General features: G+C 39.0%; 1 protein-coding gene across 1 annotated transcript in view; it reads left to right on the top strand.

Moving 5' to 3' along the window:
* EFL1 (elongation factor like GTPase 1) overlaps positions 1-12408 on the top strand; it is a 230099-nt gene that overhangs the window by 44481 nt on the left and 173210 nt on the right. The window contains exons 12-13 of the mRNA XM_007945098.2: positions 248-396; positions 641-807. Of these exons, the coding sequence (XP_007943289.1) occupies positions 248-396; positions 641-807 (316 nt within the window). The remainder of the gene's footprint in view (positions 1-247; positions 397-640; positions 808-12408) is intronic.

Below are 12408 nucleotides of genomic sequence, written 5' to 3'. Positions count from 1 at the left end.
CGTTGTCTTGCATATCAGCTAATAAGCTCAGAGTAGCTGGGAATACAGAACATTTTCATAGAAAGCCTTCTAGACCCCTCATCCTGTTGCTCCAGCTAGGAAGAAAACTTGGAGAAGCCCACTGCCTGTAAAGAAACTGGGGCTGAGCTTCGTCTGTCCAGCCACATCAACACTTGTTTCCCTGCTTGAACAGACTGAGGGATGCTTGATGATGTCAGATGTTAACATGTCTGTGATAATCCCATAGACCTCTCACTCAAGAAGAAATTGCACAGAGGCGTGAGCGTGCGAGACAAAGGCACGCGGAGAAGCTGGCAGCCGCACAGGGGCCAGCACCTTTGGAGCTCAGCCAGGATGGGAGTGGCCTTGAAACAAATCCAAAAGAAGAGCCAAGAGGTACAGCTTTCCTAAATAGGCTTTGATATGAAGTGATTGACGTTTTGCTTACCATGGGAGACTCAACGTTTAGCTCTTGAGATTTTAGCTTTTATTGTAGTTTTTATATGTTGTCTTAAATTCTCGGTGTTTCTTTTTTGAAACTGAGCCAAATATATCATATATATTCTTCCTTTGTGTTTCCAAGCAGTTTCTGGATTAAAAGGAGCATTCTTGGCACTCATTATCCTTCTGTTTCCAGCAGGTGATGAGCAGCAGGTGGAAAGCATGACACCTAAACTGGTCTCCCAGGAAGAAAGTAACCAAGAGTCTTTTATTGCATTTGCTCGAGTATTCAGTGGTGTGGCTCGAAGAGGAAAGAAAATTTTTGTTTTGGGACCCAAATACAGTCCTGTTGAGTTTTTGCAACGGGTAAGAATTAGAAGCAAAACATTAGTATGTTTTCTCAAGGTTCTGGTGTCTTTTCAGAATGGTTGGGATTGGTGATTATCTTATTGGTAGAAGTATTGTGTCTCTAGAAAGGTATATTTGGATGAATCCATTTATCTCCTGTTGTGTTGCTTTGATAACATTTGTTACCAAATGTATCAGTTAGTAGCATTTAGGAAACCAACTTAGGTCTTATATAATTGTTTAGTATTCCATCATATAAATACACATTTTATTTATCAGTGTTCCTGTCACGTTCTGTTTGGGCTGCTTTCATTTTTGATCATCTAAACAGTACTCCGCTGAGTATTTGCATTTTGAGGCAACAGTCACCCGTGGTCTGGAGAGAACAAGGGGCTGCTCAGAGCAAATGTCCTGTGGAGCCAGGACAGTGTTAGGTCTTCAAGGAAGAGGGGGATCTCATAACTGCGGCCTCAGGCCAAAGGTGTGGGCAGTGTATACAGGTGATAGGCAAAACTGCATGGCAGGTAGATCCTAGATATCTGGTCAGGAGGATCTGCAACCAGGTGAACAGCCAGCATCTAAAAACTCCTGAGCCAAAGGGCAAAAATAGATATCATAGGCAAGAGCTTTGGGGCAATCTACTTCCACAGTGATGCTGCCCGGAAACCCAAGAAGGGGTCGCTATGAGTCGGGTCTGACTCGATGGCACATAACAACAACAACAACAACAACAACAACAACAACAACAACATCCATAGTAATTAAATAATGAAGGTCATAGGATGATGAAGATGCCAGAGATCCAGGGAGCAGTCTGGATCAGCAAGAAGCAGTAAGTCAGGAACTTGTCAGACAGAAATGTATAGCATCGTGAGCTGAAAGCACTTGCTTCTCTCCATGCAGAAAGCTGTTTGGGACAAGAGGTTGGCTGTCTGCAGGTAAACCAGAGAAGTGACTGGACATGGGGACAGGTGATAGAGACTAGGGTGCCAGGTGAAGGGAGTCTCTGCCATCAGCTTTTCCATGCCTTGAATGCTTATTCATTCGGTTTTAGCAATTTAACTAATCTTTGGAGGTTACAGTGCTGAGTGGCATTTAAGCAGTCTTTGCTGGGTTATAGCATATTCAAGTTTAGAAAAAAGAGCACGATGAATGGTGTGGATGGGGCATATTTTGTGGGAGGCTGAAAGTGCTGCAATAGCATGTGTAAAACCCATTTATGGTAATCTTCACATGGCTTGAATTTGCGGCCATAGGACTTAATTGATGTTTTATTGTTTATCTGGAATGGTCAAGTATCTGTTAGTTACTTTCTTTGTTTACTCCCTAAACTGTCCACATGAGTAAGAAATTGTTATTTAGTGGAACACTTAGTACTCTGATTTATCTTTTGTGCCTAATGTCCCTTTGTTCCTGTGGAGGTAAAGCTTGGAATCAATTGCTTATGTGTTGAATGACTCAAGCAAGAGTGATAAAATGAATTGACAGCACAAATGACTCCTTATTTCAGTAGTCAGAGCCCCATAAAAATCTATCTACTTTTTAAAAAAAAGTATGAAATATTTTATGCACATCCCAGAGGTAACCACTTCCTTGAAATTTGATGTTAATCCTTTGTATCAGCTTTCTCTTGCTGCATAAGAGATTACCACAGCTTGAAACAATACACATTTATTACCTCACAGTTTTTGTACATTAGGAGTTCAGGCATGACGTAGAGTCTCACAGGGCTGCAAGGTGTCAGCCAGGCTACAGTTTCATTTGGATGCTTGGCCAGGGAAGGATCTACTTCCAAGTTCACTTAGGTTGTTGGCAGAGTTCATTTCTTCACACCTGTAAAACTAAGGGCCTTGGCTTCTATCTGGCTGTTGGCTGGAGGCTGCCCTCAGTTCCTGGAGGGTGCCTGCAGTTTCTTGTGATGTGAACTTTACCATCTTGGCCACTTACTCATCAAGCCAGCAAAGAGATTCTCTAGAATGAGTCTATGAGCAAGACAAAGACTTATATAATGTTTTGTGTCACAGGAGTGATTTCCTATCACCACTGCATATGCTGTTGTTTAAAAGCAAGTCACAGTTCCCAGTCAGACTCAGGGAGAATTTACACAAAGGAGTAAACACCAGGAGACAGGGATCATGGACCACTGTGAATATGTCTGTCACATCTTTCTCTTGCTTTTCTTTATAATTTAACATATAGGTTATGTATACATTATTAAGGAGTCTGGTAGCATAGTGCCTAAGGCACTTGACTGCTAACCAGAAGGCTGGCAGTTCAAACCCTCCAGCCACTCCTCAGAAGGAATGTTGAGCAATCTACTTCCGTAGTCATACTGCCTCAGAAACCCAAGGAAGGGTCGCTATGAGTTGAATCTGACTCAACAGCAGTGAGTTTAGTTTTAGATGCATTATTGAAGAATATAGTTATATTTACATGTTTTTGAATTTTGTATAAATGGAATCTTCCTGTATTTATTCTTCTATAGCTTACTGTTTTTACTCAACATTGTGAGATTAATCTGTGTTGATGCCTATTCCTGGAACTCATAAATTGTTCACCACTACATAGTATTCCATCATTGTTGTTGTTTGCCATTGAGTCGGCCCCGACTCATAGTGACCCCTCCTTGGGTTTCCGAGGCAGTATCACTACAGAAGTAGGATTGCCCAACCTTCCTTCCAAGGAGTGGCTGGTCGGTTTGAACCACCAGCTTTCTGGTTAGCAGTCAAGTGCCTTAGAGCTCTATTACATCATATAAATGCATATTTTATTTATCAATGTTCCTGTTACTGTCTATTTGGGCTGTTTTCATTTTTGATAATCTAAACATTGCTACTCTGAATATTTTTGTACATATATCCTTGTGCACATTTGCAAAAGATTCTAGGGAACACACTGTAAATGAAATTGCCTCACTAATTAGTATATATATGTGTAGCTTAGGAGCTCTGGTAGCATAGTGCCTAAGGTACGTGACTCCTAACCAGAAGGCTGGCAGTTCAAACCCACCAGCCATTCCTTGGAAGGAAGGTTGGGCAATCTACTTCTGTAGTGATACCACCTTGGAAACCCAAAGAGTGGTCGCTATGAGTTGGGTCGGGTCTGACTCGACGGCATACAACAACAACAACAACAACATGTATAGCTTAACTGGATAATTACAAATTGCCCTCTAAACTTTTTGTTTTAATTGATGCTCCTAACAGGGGTGTCTAGCCATCCCAGTTGTTCTACATCCTTACCAAAATTTGGTGTTGTCAGACTTTTAATTGTTGCCAATATAGTGGGTATGATTCGGTGTTGTGGTTTTAGTTTCTATGATCCTGATTATTCTTTTAGTATGTTTATTAGTTATTTCTGTTGTCTCTTTTCTAAAGATATCTCTTTGGGTTATTTGCTTGTTTTTCTGTTGTGCTGTTTGATATATTGTTTTTAAAAGTTTTTAAAAGTCATTTGTATATTCTGGATTCTAACTGCTTGTCAGTTTTTCTTTTTTAAAAAAATTAAAATATCTTACTGTGTTTTTGGTGGAAGATTACACAGAAAACTAAGTTCCCATTGAACAATTTCTACACAATTTGGTCAGTGACATTGGTTACATTTTGCATAGTGTGTCAACATTTTCATTCCATTCTGGTTGTTCCATTTCTAGTACTCTAGTTTTTCTGGCCCTCTCAGGGCATTCTGGTGGTAATGGCGGTTAAAGCATTTGGCTGCTGACCAAAAGGTCAACAGTTTGAATCCACCAGCCATTCTGTGGGAGAAAAATGAGACAGTCTGCTTCTGTAAGGATTTACAGCCCTTTGGGGCAGTTCTTCTCTGTCCAGTAGGGTCCCTGTGAGTCAAATTTGACTTGATGGCAGTGGGTTTGGTTTTGGTTGCCTTCTCATCTTTGATTTTGAGTAAATGTTGATGATTTGGTCTCATATAGGTGATTTTTTTTTTTTTTTTAAAGGAGCACAGAATTCAAGAATGATACTGTTTATTTTGTAAGCCTGTTATTTGGCTAAAAGATAACCTCATGGAATAATTTTGGTTCAATATATAAAGAATATTTCAGGGTGATAGTCTTGGGGAATCTTCCAGTCCTAAGCTGTCCATTAAGTCTGAACACTCAAGAATTTGAGTTCTGTTCCACATTTTGCTCCCATTCTGTTGGACCATCTATTGTGTTCCTGATGAGAAGAGTTAGTAGTGGTAGTCAGGAACCATCTGTTACTTCTGGTCTTACAGTAGATGAGGTTGTTTTTCATGTAGACTTGTAGTCCTGTAGACTAGTTTCTTCTCTGAGTCCTTGGTTTTCTTTTCTCTTTTACTCCAGACATATAGAGAAAAACAGTTGCTTTTAAGTTTTGCAGGATTCATTGTCATTTTATGACTTGTTTTCACTTTCTATTTGATATCTTTTAAAGGACAGAAGTTTCTAATTTTAATGTAATTGAATTTATCACACTTTTCCTTCATGAGTTTTGCTTTTTATATCTTACTTAAGAAAATTAAAATTATCATTACACTGAAGTCACAAATGTTTTAAAACATTTAATGTTTTGCTTTTCATGTTTAATTGCTTAATTCAGTGTTTACGTATGTTACGAAGAAAGGATCTAATGTCCTATTTTTTTTCTCATACAAATAACTAGTTGTTCCAGCACCATTTATGATCCTTCATTCATGATTCATTCATTCATCACACACTAGTCTACTTTGCCAGCTCTGTCATAAATCAAGTTTCACATGTGTGTCTGTTTCTGGAGTATTAGATTTCATTATTTCTTTTGTTTATCACTTCTCTAACCAGTGCTATCTTCGTTTCTAAAAGTTTTGAAATCTAAAAGCCTAAATCGTCTTGTTTTACTTTGTCTCTTTATTTCTGACCTTTGCTCTTCTATGTAATTTATAGTTAGGTTCTATGTCAGACCCTGTTAAGACTTTGATGAAAATTGCTCTAAATCAGTTTGGCAAGAATTAATGCAATACATATTCTTCTGTCCACGAATATTAATACATTTGTCAATTTATTTAGGTCACTTCATTAAAGTTTTATAATTTTCTTCATAGAGATTTTGAGTAACTTTTGTTAGATTTGTTCCTAGCTAATTTATATTTTGTTGTCCTTATAAAAGTTGTTGTTCTTAAGTGCTGTTTTACTAGTTTCAACTTATAGTGCCTAAGACACTTTACTGCTAGCCAGAAGGCTGGCGGTTCAAACCCACCAGCCACTCCTTGGAAGGAAGATGGGGCAATCTACTTCCGTAGTGATACTGCCTCGGAAACCCAAGGAGGGGTCGCTATGAGTCGGGTCTGACTCGACGGCATATAACAACAGCAACAATGTAGTGGCCCTATCTGCAAGAGAACAAAACACTGCCTGGTCCTGTGACATCCTCATAATCCCTGCTGAGCTTGAGCCTATTGTTGCAGGCACTGTGTCAATCCATCTTGTTGAGGATCTCCCCCTTTTTCGCTGACTCTCTACTTTACAAAGCATGATATTCTTCTCTAGGGAGTGGTCCCTTTTGCATGACCAAAGTATGTGAGAAGTCTGGCCAGTCTTACTTCTAAGGAGAATTCTGGCTGCACTTCTTCCAGGACAAATTTGGTCATTCTTCTGGAAGTCCATGGTATTTTCACTATTCTTTGCCAGTACTATAATTCAGAGGCATCAACTATTCTTCAGTCTTCCTTATTCATTGTCCAGTTTTCACATGCATATAAGGTGACTGAAAATACCATGGCTTGGGTTAGGTACACCTGGTCTTCAAAGTGACATCTTTACTTTAAGGAGGTCCTTTGTGGCAAATTTGCCTAGTTCAATACTGCGTCTGATTCCTCAGCTGCTTCCATGGGTGTTGATTATGGATCCAACTAAAATGAAATCCTTCACAACTTCAATTTCTTCTCCATTTATTGTGATGCTGCTTATTGGTCCAGTTGTGAGGATTTTTGTTTTCTTTATGTTGAGGTGTAATCCATACTAAAGACTGTAGTGTTTGTTCTTTATCAGTAAGTGCTTCAAGTTCTCTTTACAATAAGCAAGGAAGGTTATGTCATCTGCATATCACAGGTTGTTAATGACCTTTCTTCAATCCTGATACCACATCCTTCTTCATATAGTCCAGCTTCTCATATTATTTCCTTGGCATACAGATTGAATAGGATGCAACCCTGGTGTACACCCTCCCTGATTCCTAAACATGCAGTATACCCTTGTTCTTTCGAACGACAGCTTCTTGATCTTTGTACAGCTTCTTCATGAGCATAATTAAGTGTTCTGGAATTCTCATTCTTTGCAATGTTATCCCTAATTTGTTATCACCCATACAATCAAATGCCTTTGCATAGTCAGTAACACACAGGTAAACATCTTTCTGGTATTCTTTGCTTCCAGCCAAGATCCAGCTGACATCAGTGATATCCCTCATTCCACATCCTCTTCTGAATCCAGCTTGAATTTCTGGAAATTCTCTGTCAATATACCGCTGCAACCATTTTTCAATTATATTCAGCAAAATTTTACTTGCATGTAATATAATGATATTGTTCTATAATTTTCACATTTTTTGGATCACCTTTCTTTGAAATGGGCATAAACAAGGATTTCTTCTAGTCGGTTGGCCAGGTAACTGTCTTCCAAATTTTTTGGCATAGAGAAGTGAGCACCTTCAACACTATATCCATTTCTTGAAACATCTTAATGGGTGTTCCCTCAAATCCTGGAACCGTGTTTTTCGCCAATTCCTTCAATGTAGCTTGGACTTCTTTCTTCAGTACCGTTGATTGTTCATCATATACTACCTCCTGAAATAGCTGAATATTGACCAGTTCTTTTTGATGTAGTGACTCTGTATTCTTTCCATCTTTTGATACTTCCTTCATTATTCAGTATTTTGCCCATAGAATCCTTCAGTATTGCATCTTGAGGCTTGAATTTTTTCTTCATTTCTTTCATCTTGAGAAACGCTGGATGTGTTCTTCCCTTTTGGTTTTCTAACTCCAGGTCTTTGCGTATTTCATTATAATACTTTCCTTTGTCTTCTTTAGTGCCCTTTGAAATCTTCTGTTCCAGTCTTTCATTTCATCATTTCTTCTATTCACTTTAGCTACTCTCTGTTTAAGAGCAAGTTTCAGAGTGTCTTCTGACATTCATTTTGGTCTTCCCTTCCTTTCCTGTCTTATTAATGACCTCTGTTTTCTTTATGTATGATATTCTTGATGTCATCCCACAACTTGTCTTCACTCATTGGTGTTCAGTGTATCAGATCTGTTCTTCAAATGGTCTCTTAATTCAGGTGGGATATGATCATGGTTGTATTTTGGCTCTCATGGACTTGTTTTAATTTTCTTCAGCTCCACCTTGAACTTGCAAATGAATAATTCATGATCTGTTCCACAGTCAGCTCCTGGCCTTGTTTTGACTGATGACACTGAGCTTCTCCATCTTCTCTTTCCCAGATGTCGTTGATCTGATTTCTGTGAATTCTCTCTGATGAGGTCCATATGTGTAGCTCCCATTTATGTTGTTGAAAAAACATATTTGCAGTGAATAAATCATTGTTCTTGCCAAATTTTATCATGCAATCTCTGGTGTCACTTCTATTCATATTTTCCAGCTGCTGATGATACTGCTTTGTTTCCAACTTTTGCATTCCAATCACTAGTAATAATCAATACATCTTGATTGCATGTTTGGTCAATTTCAGACTGCAGAAGTTGGTAAAAATCTTAATGTTATTCATCTTTGGCTTTAGTTGTTACTACATGAATTTGAAAAATAGTAGTATTAACAAGAAGGTGATCCCACAGAATGTGGAAATTATAAACAATATCATTAGTATCAAACACAAGTTAAGTCTTGCTGAAGATTATTCAAAAGCAGCATATTGACAAGAGAACTTCCAGAAATGCAAGCTGGATTGAAGAGAGGATGCAGAATGAAGGATATCATTACTGATGTCAGGTGGATCTTGGCTGAAAGCAAGGAATACCGGAAAGATGTTTATTTGTGTTTTATTGACTATGCAACAGCATTCAGTTGTGTTTATCATAACAAATTATGGATAACACTGAGAAGAATGGAAATGCAGAATGCTTAATTGTGCTCATGAAGAACCTGTACATAGACCGGGAGGCTGTTGTTCACATAGAACAAGAAGGTACTACATGGTTTAAAATCAGGAAGGAAGTGCATCAGGATTTTATCCTTTCACCATACTTATTCAATCTGTATGCTGAGCAAATAATGCAAGAAGCTGGATTATGTGAAGAAGAGTGTGGCATCAGGATCAGAGGAAGACTCATTAACAAACTGCAATACATGCAATACGCAGACAACATAACTTTGCTTGTTGAAAATGAGGATGAATTGAAGCACTTACTGATAAAGAACAAAGACTACAGCCTGCGGTATGGATTATATGTCAACATAAAGAAAATGAAAACCTTCACAACTGGGCCAATAAGCAACATCATGATAAATGGAGAAAAGATTGAAGTAGTCAAAGATTACATATTACGTGGTTGCACAATCAACACCAGTGGAAGCAGCAGTCAAGACATCAGATGACGTATTGCTGTGGGCAGATGTGCTGCAAAATACCTATTTCAAGTGCTGAAGAGCAAAAATGTGTCTTTGAAGACTAAGGTGCACCTAACCCAAGCCATGGTATTTTCAATTGCCTCATATGCATGTGAAACTGGACAATGAATAGGGAAGACCAAAGAAGAGTTGATGCTTTTGAGTTGTAGTGTTGGCAAAGAATACTGAAAGTTCCATGGACTGCTAAAAGAACTAAGAAATCTGTCCTGGAAGAAATGCAGCCAGAATGCTCCTTGGAAACGAGAATGGCCAGACATTGTCTGACCTACTTTAGTCGTGTTGTCAGAAGAGACCATTCCCTGGAGAAAGATATGATGCTTGGTAAAGTGGAGGGTGATTGACACAATGCCTGCAACAGTGTGCTCAGGTATAGCAAGGATTGTGAGGCCGGCACAAGACCAGGCTATGTTTTCTTCTGTTGTACGTGGGGTTGCTATGAGAGGGAGCTGATTCTACAGCATCTAACAACAACAACAGTATTAACTGGTGTTCTTTGTAGGATATTATCCTGTCACTGGCAGCATTGGACTTAAAGATAGATCTTGAAGCATTCTTTTTGATGATGAAAGTGACACCATTCCTCTTTAGTTTGTCATTTGCAGCATAGTAGACCATATGATTGTTGGGTTCAGAATGGCCACTACCAGTCCATTTCAGCTCACTAATGGCTAGGATATAGATTTTTATGTGTTCCATCTCATTTTTAACAACTTCCAGTTTCCCTAGATTCATAGTTCATATATCCCATGTTCTGATTATTAATAAACGTTTGCAGCTGTTTTTTCCCAATTTGTGTTATGTCCCATTAGCACCTGAAGGTCTTGAAAGTTTTACTCCATCCATGTCATTAAGGTCAACTCTAATTTGAGGATGCATGTCTTCCCCAGTCGTATTTTGAGTGCCTTTCAACCTGAGGGGCTCATCGTCCAGCACTATGTCAGGCAGTTAGTGACAATTCAAAAAGTTTCCCAGTAATATGTCAGACAGTGTTTCACTGCTTTTCATAAGGTTTTCAATGGCCAATTTTTTCAAAAATGGATGGCCTTGTCCTTCTTCCCAGTCTGTCTTAGTCTGAAAACTCCACTGAAACCTGTCCACCAGAGGTGACCCTGCTGGCATTTGATGTACCAATGGCATAACTTCCAGCCTCACAGCAACAGGTAAACCACCACAGTATAACGTACTGACAAATGAGTGGTAAATTATAAAAGTTAGCATATAAAAAATACATATTTGTTGTTTATTGCTGAAATGTAGTAGTAAAATGAACTATTTTATATTGATCTTATGTCCAGCCACCTTGCTTATCTGCCTTACTAATTTTAATAATTTGTTTGTAGTTTGTTTAGGTAGATGATCACACTGTCTGTACATATTTCTGTTTCTTCCTGTCCAGTCTATTTATCATTTACTATTTTCCAATCTGTCTTTAGAGCTACCCTAAAAAATTGTCATTCTTCTTGAGCATGCACATCTAGATGCTGCATGTACCTTACAGGCCATCACTCTCATGGAGTGAGAGTGGCTAATACAGTACCTCTCTCTCCTCTGAATTTTTATTAATTTAATTGCCTGAGCTGTCTTTTTGTCTCTCACTCTGTATTTATGATGCTAGTTTCCTCGTATATGTTGTGTCTCAAAATAGATATTTCTGAGAGGATGAGTTAGGGCGTATCTTAGACATTTTTTCTCTTTATAGCACTATCACAGCTTCTTGGGACTGTGGGTCCCACCTAAAAGAAAAGTGTTTTTATTTAATGGGTACCAAAGATATGTTAGTTGCTTGAATGAAATACTTTCAGGGCACTTGTATTTATATGAAGGATGTATGTCTGAAGACTTCAGAGAACTCAAAATTTGAATAATTTGAAACAACATCTCCCTAAGAATAACTATGATGTAGAGGAAGTTCATAAATCTGTTATCCCTGTAGTGTATTTTTGCTGTATTTGCACTCTGTTTTCTTATCAATGTCTGCAATACTTTATAGCATGTTCTCTTCCAGATTATCAGCATAGTATATAATGACAGGTGTTGGCCTTTTTCATGTCATTTTTTTGTGTGCGTGTGTGATTTGGGTGAAAATTTACAGAGCAAATTTACTTTCCATACAGTAGTTCACATATACTTTGTCTCATGACATTGACTACAATTTACCCCAATGCAACAGCTCCCCTCCCACTTCCTCCTGATAGGTACCTCTTCCCTGTGTCCTTCCCTCCATGCACTCCTACCCCCTGAGCTGTCTCCCTGTGCATAAGCAGCCCTTCTTTTTTGCATGATTGTTCTCTCCAAGGAGTATATCTACTTGAGGTAAATATTCAACTCATGTGCCTGTCTTTTGTTTGGGTGGAAGCCACAGGTGTGGGTTCAATTCCAGACCTGAAAAGCAGCTAGGGGCCATAGTCTCAGTGGTTCCACCAGGCTCTATCAGACCAGCAAACCTGCTCCCCCCCCCGCCTTTTTTTTCCCCAAATGATTTTGAGTTTTGTTCCACATTGTTCTCCCTCTCTATCCAGGATCTCCTACATAGATTCCGCTCCAAGTGGTTGACAATGGTAACTGGGCATCATCTAGTTCTTCTGGTCTCATTGTCGTATAGGTTGCAGATCTCATGATGTACCAGTTGTGAGGACTAATTGTTTCCATGAATCTTTGATTTTCTTCATTCTTCTTTGCTCTGGATGAGGAGAGACTTATCATTGCATCTAGATGGCTACTTGCAAGCTTTTAAGATACCAGTCACTGCTCGCCAAATTGGGAGGTAGAACAATGTTTTGTGTAGTATATCATGCCGATTGATCTTGATGGCCCCTGTACCTATGGTCCCAAGCCCACAGGTTCAACTACTTGGTGCCTCTGGGTAGCTGTCTGTGACCAAGAAGTGACTACAACCTTGTCCTTTGTCTCCTTTGTCAGTGCTACTGTACACCTGGGATGTCAGATCATACAAATACACTTACAGGACCATTGTCTGCCAACCCTATACATGGTCTTGAGTACACTTCCCACTTCATAGACAT

This window comes from Orycteropus afer, unplaced genomic scaffold (genome assembly GCF_000298275.1).
Source record: "Orycteropus afer afer isolate SDZICR_OR568_19922 unplaced genomic scaffold, OryAfe1.0 scaffold00132, whole genome shotgun sequence".
In the NCBI taxonomy this organism is placed as follows: domain Eukaryota; kingdom Metazoa; phylum Chordata; class Mammalia; order Tubulidentata; family Orycteropodidae; genus Orycteropus; species Orycteropus afer.
This window is presented reverse-complemented; position numbering and strand designations above follow the sequence as displayed.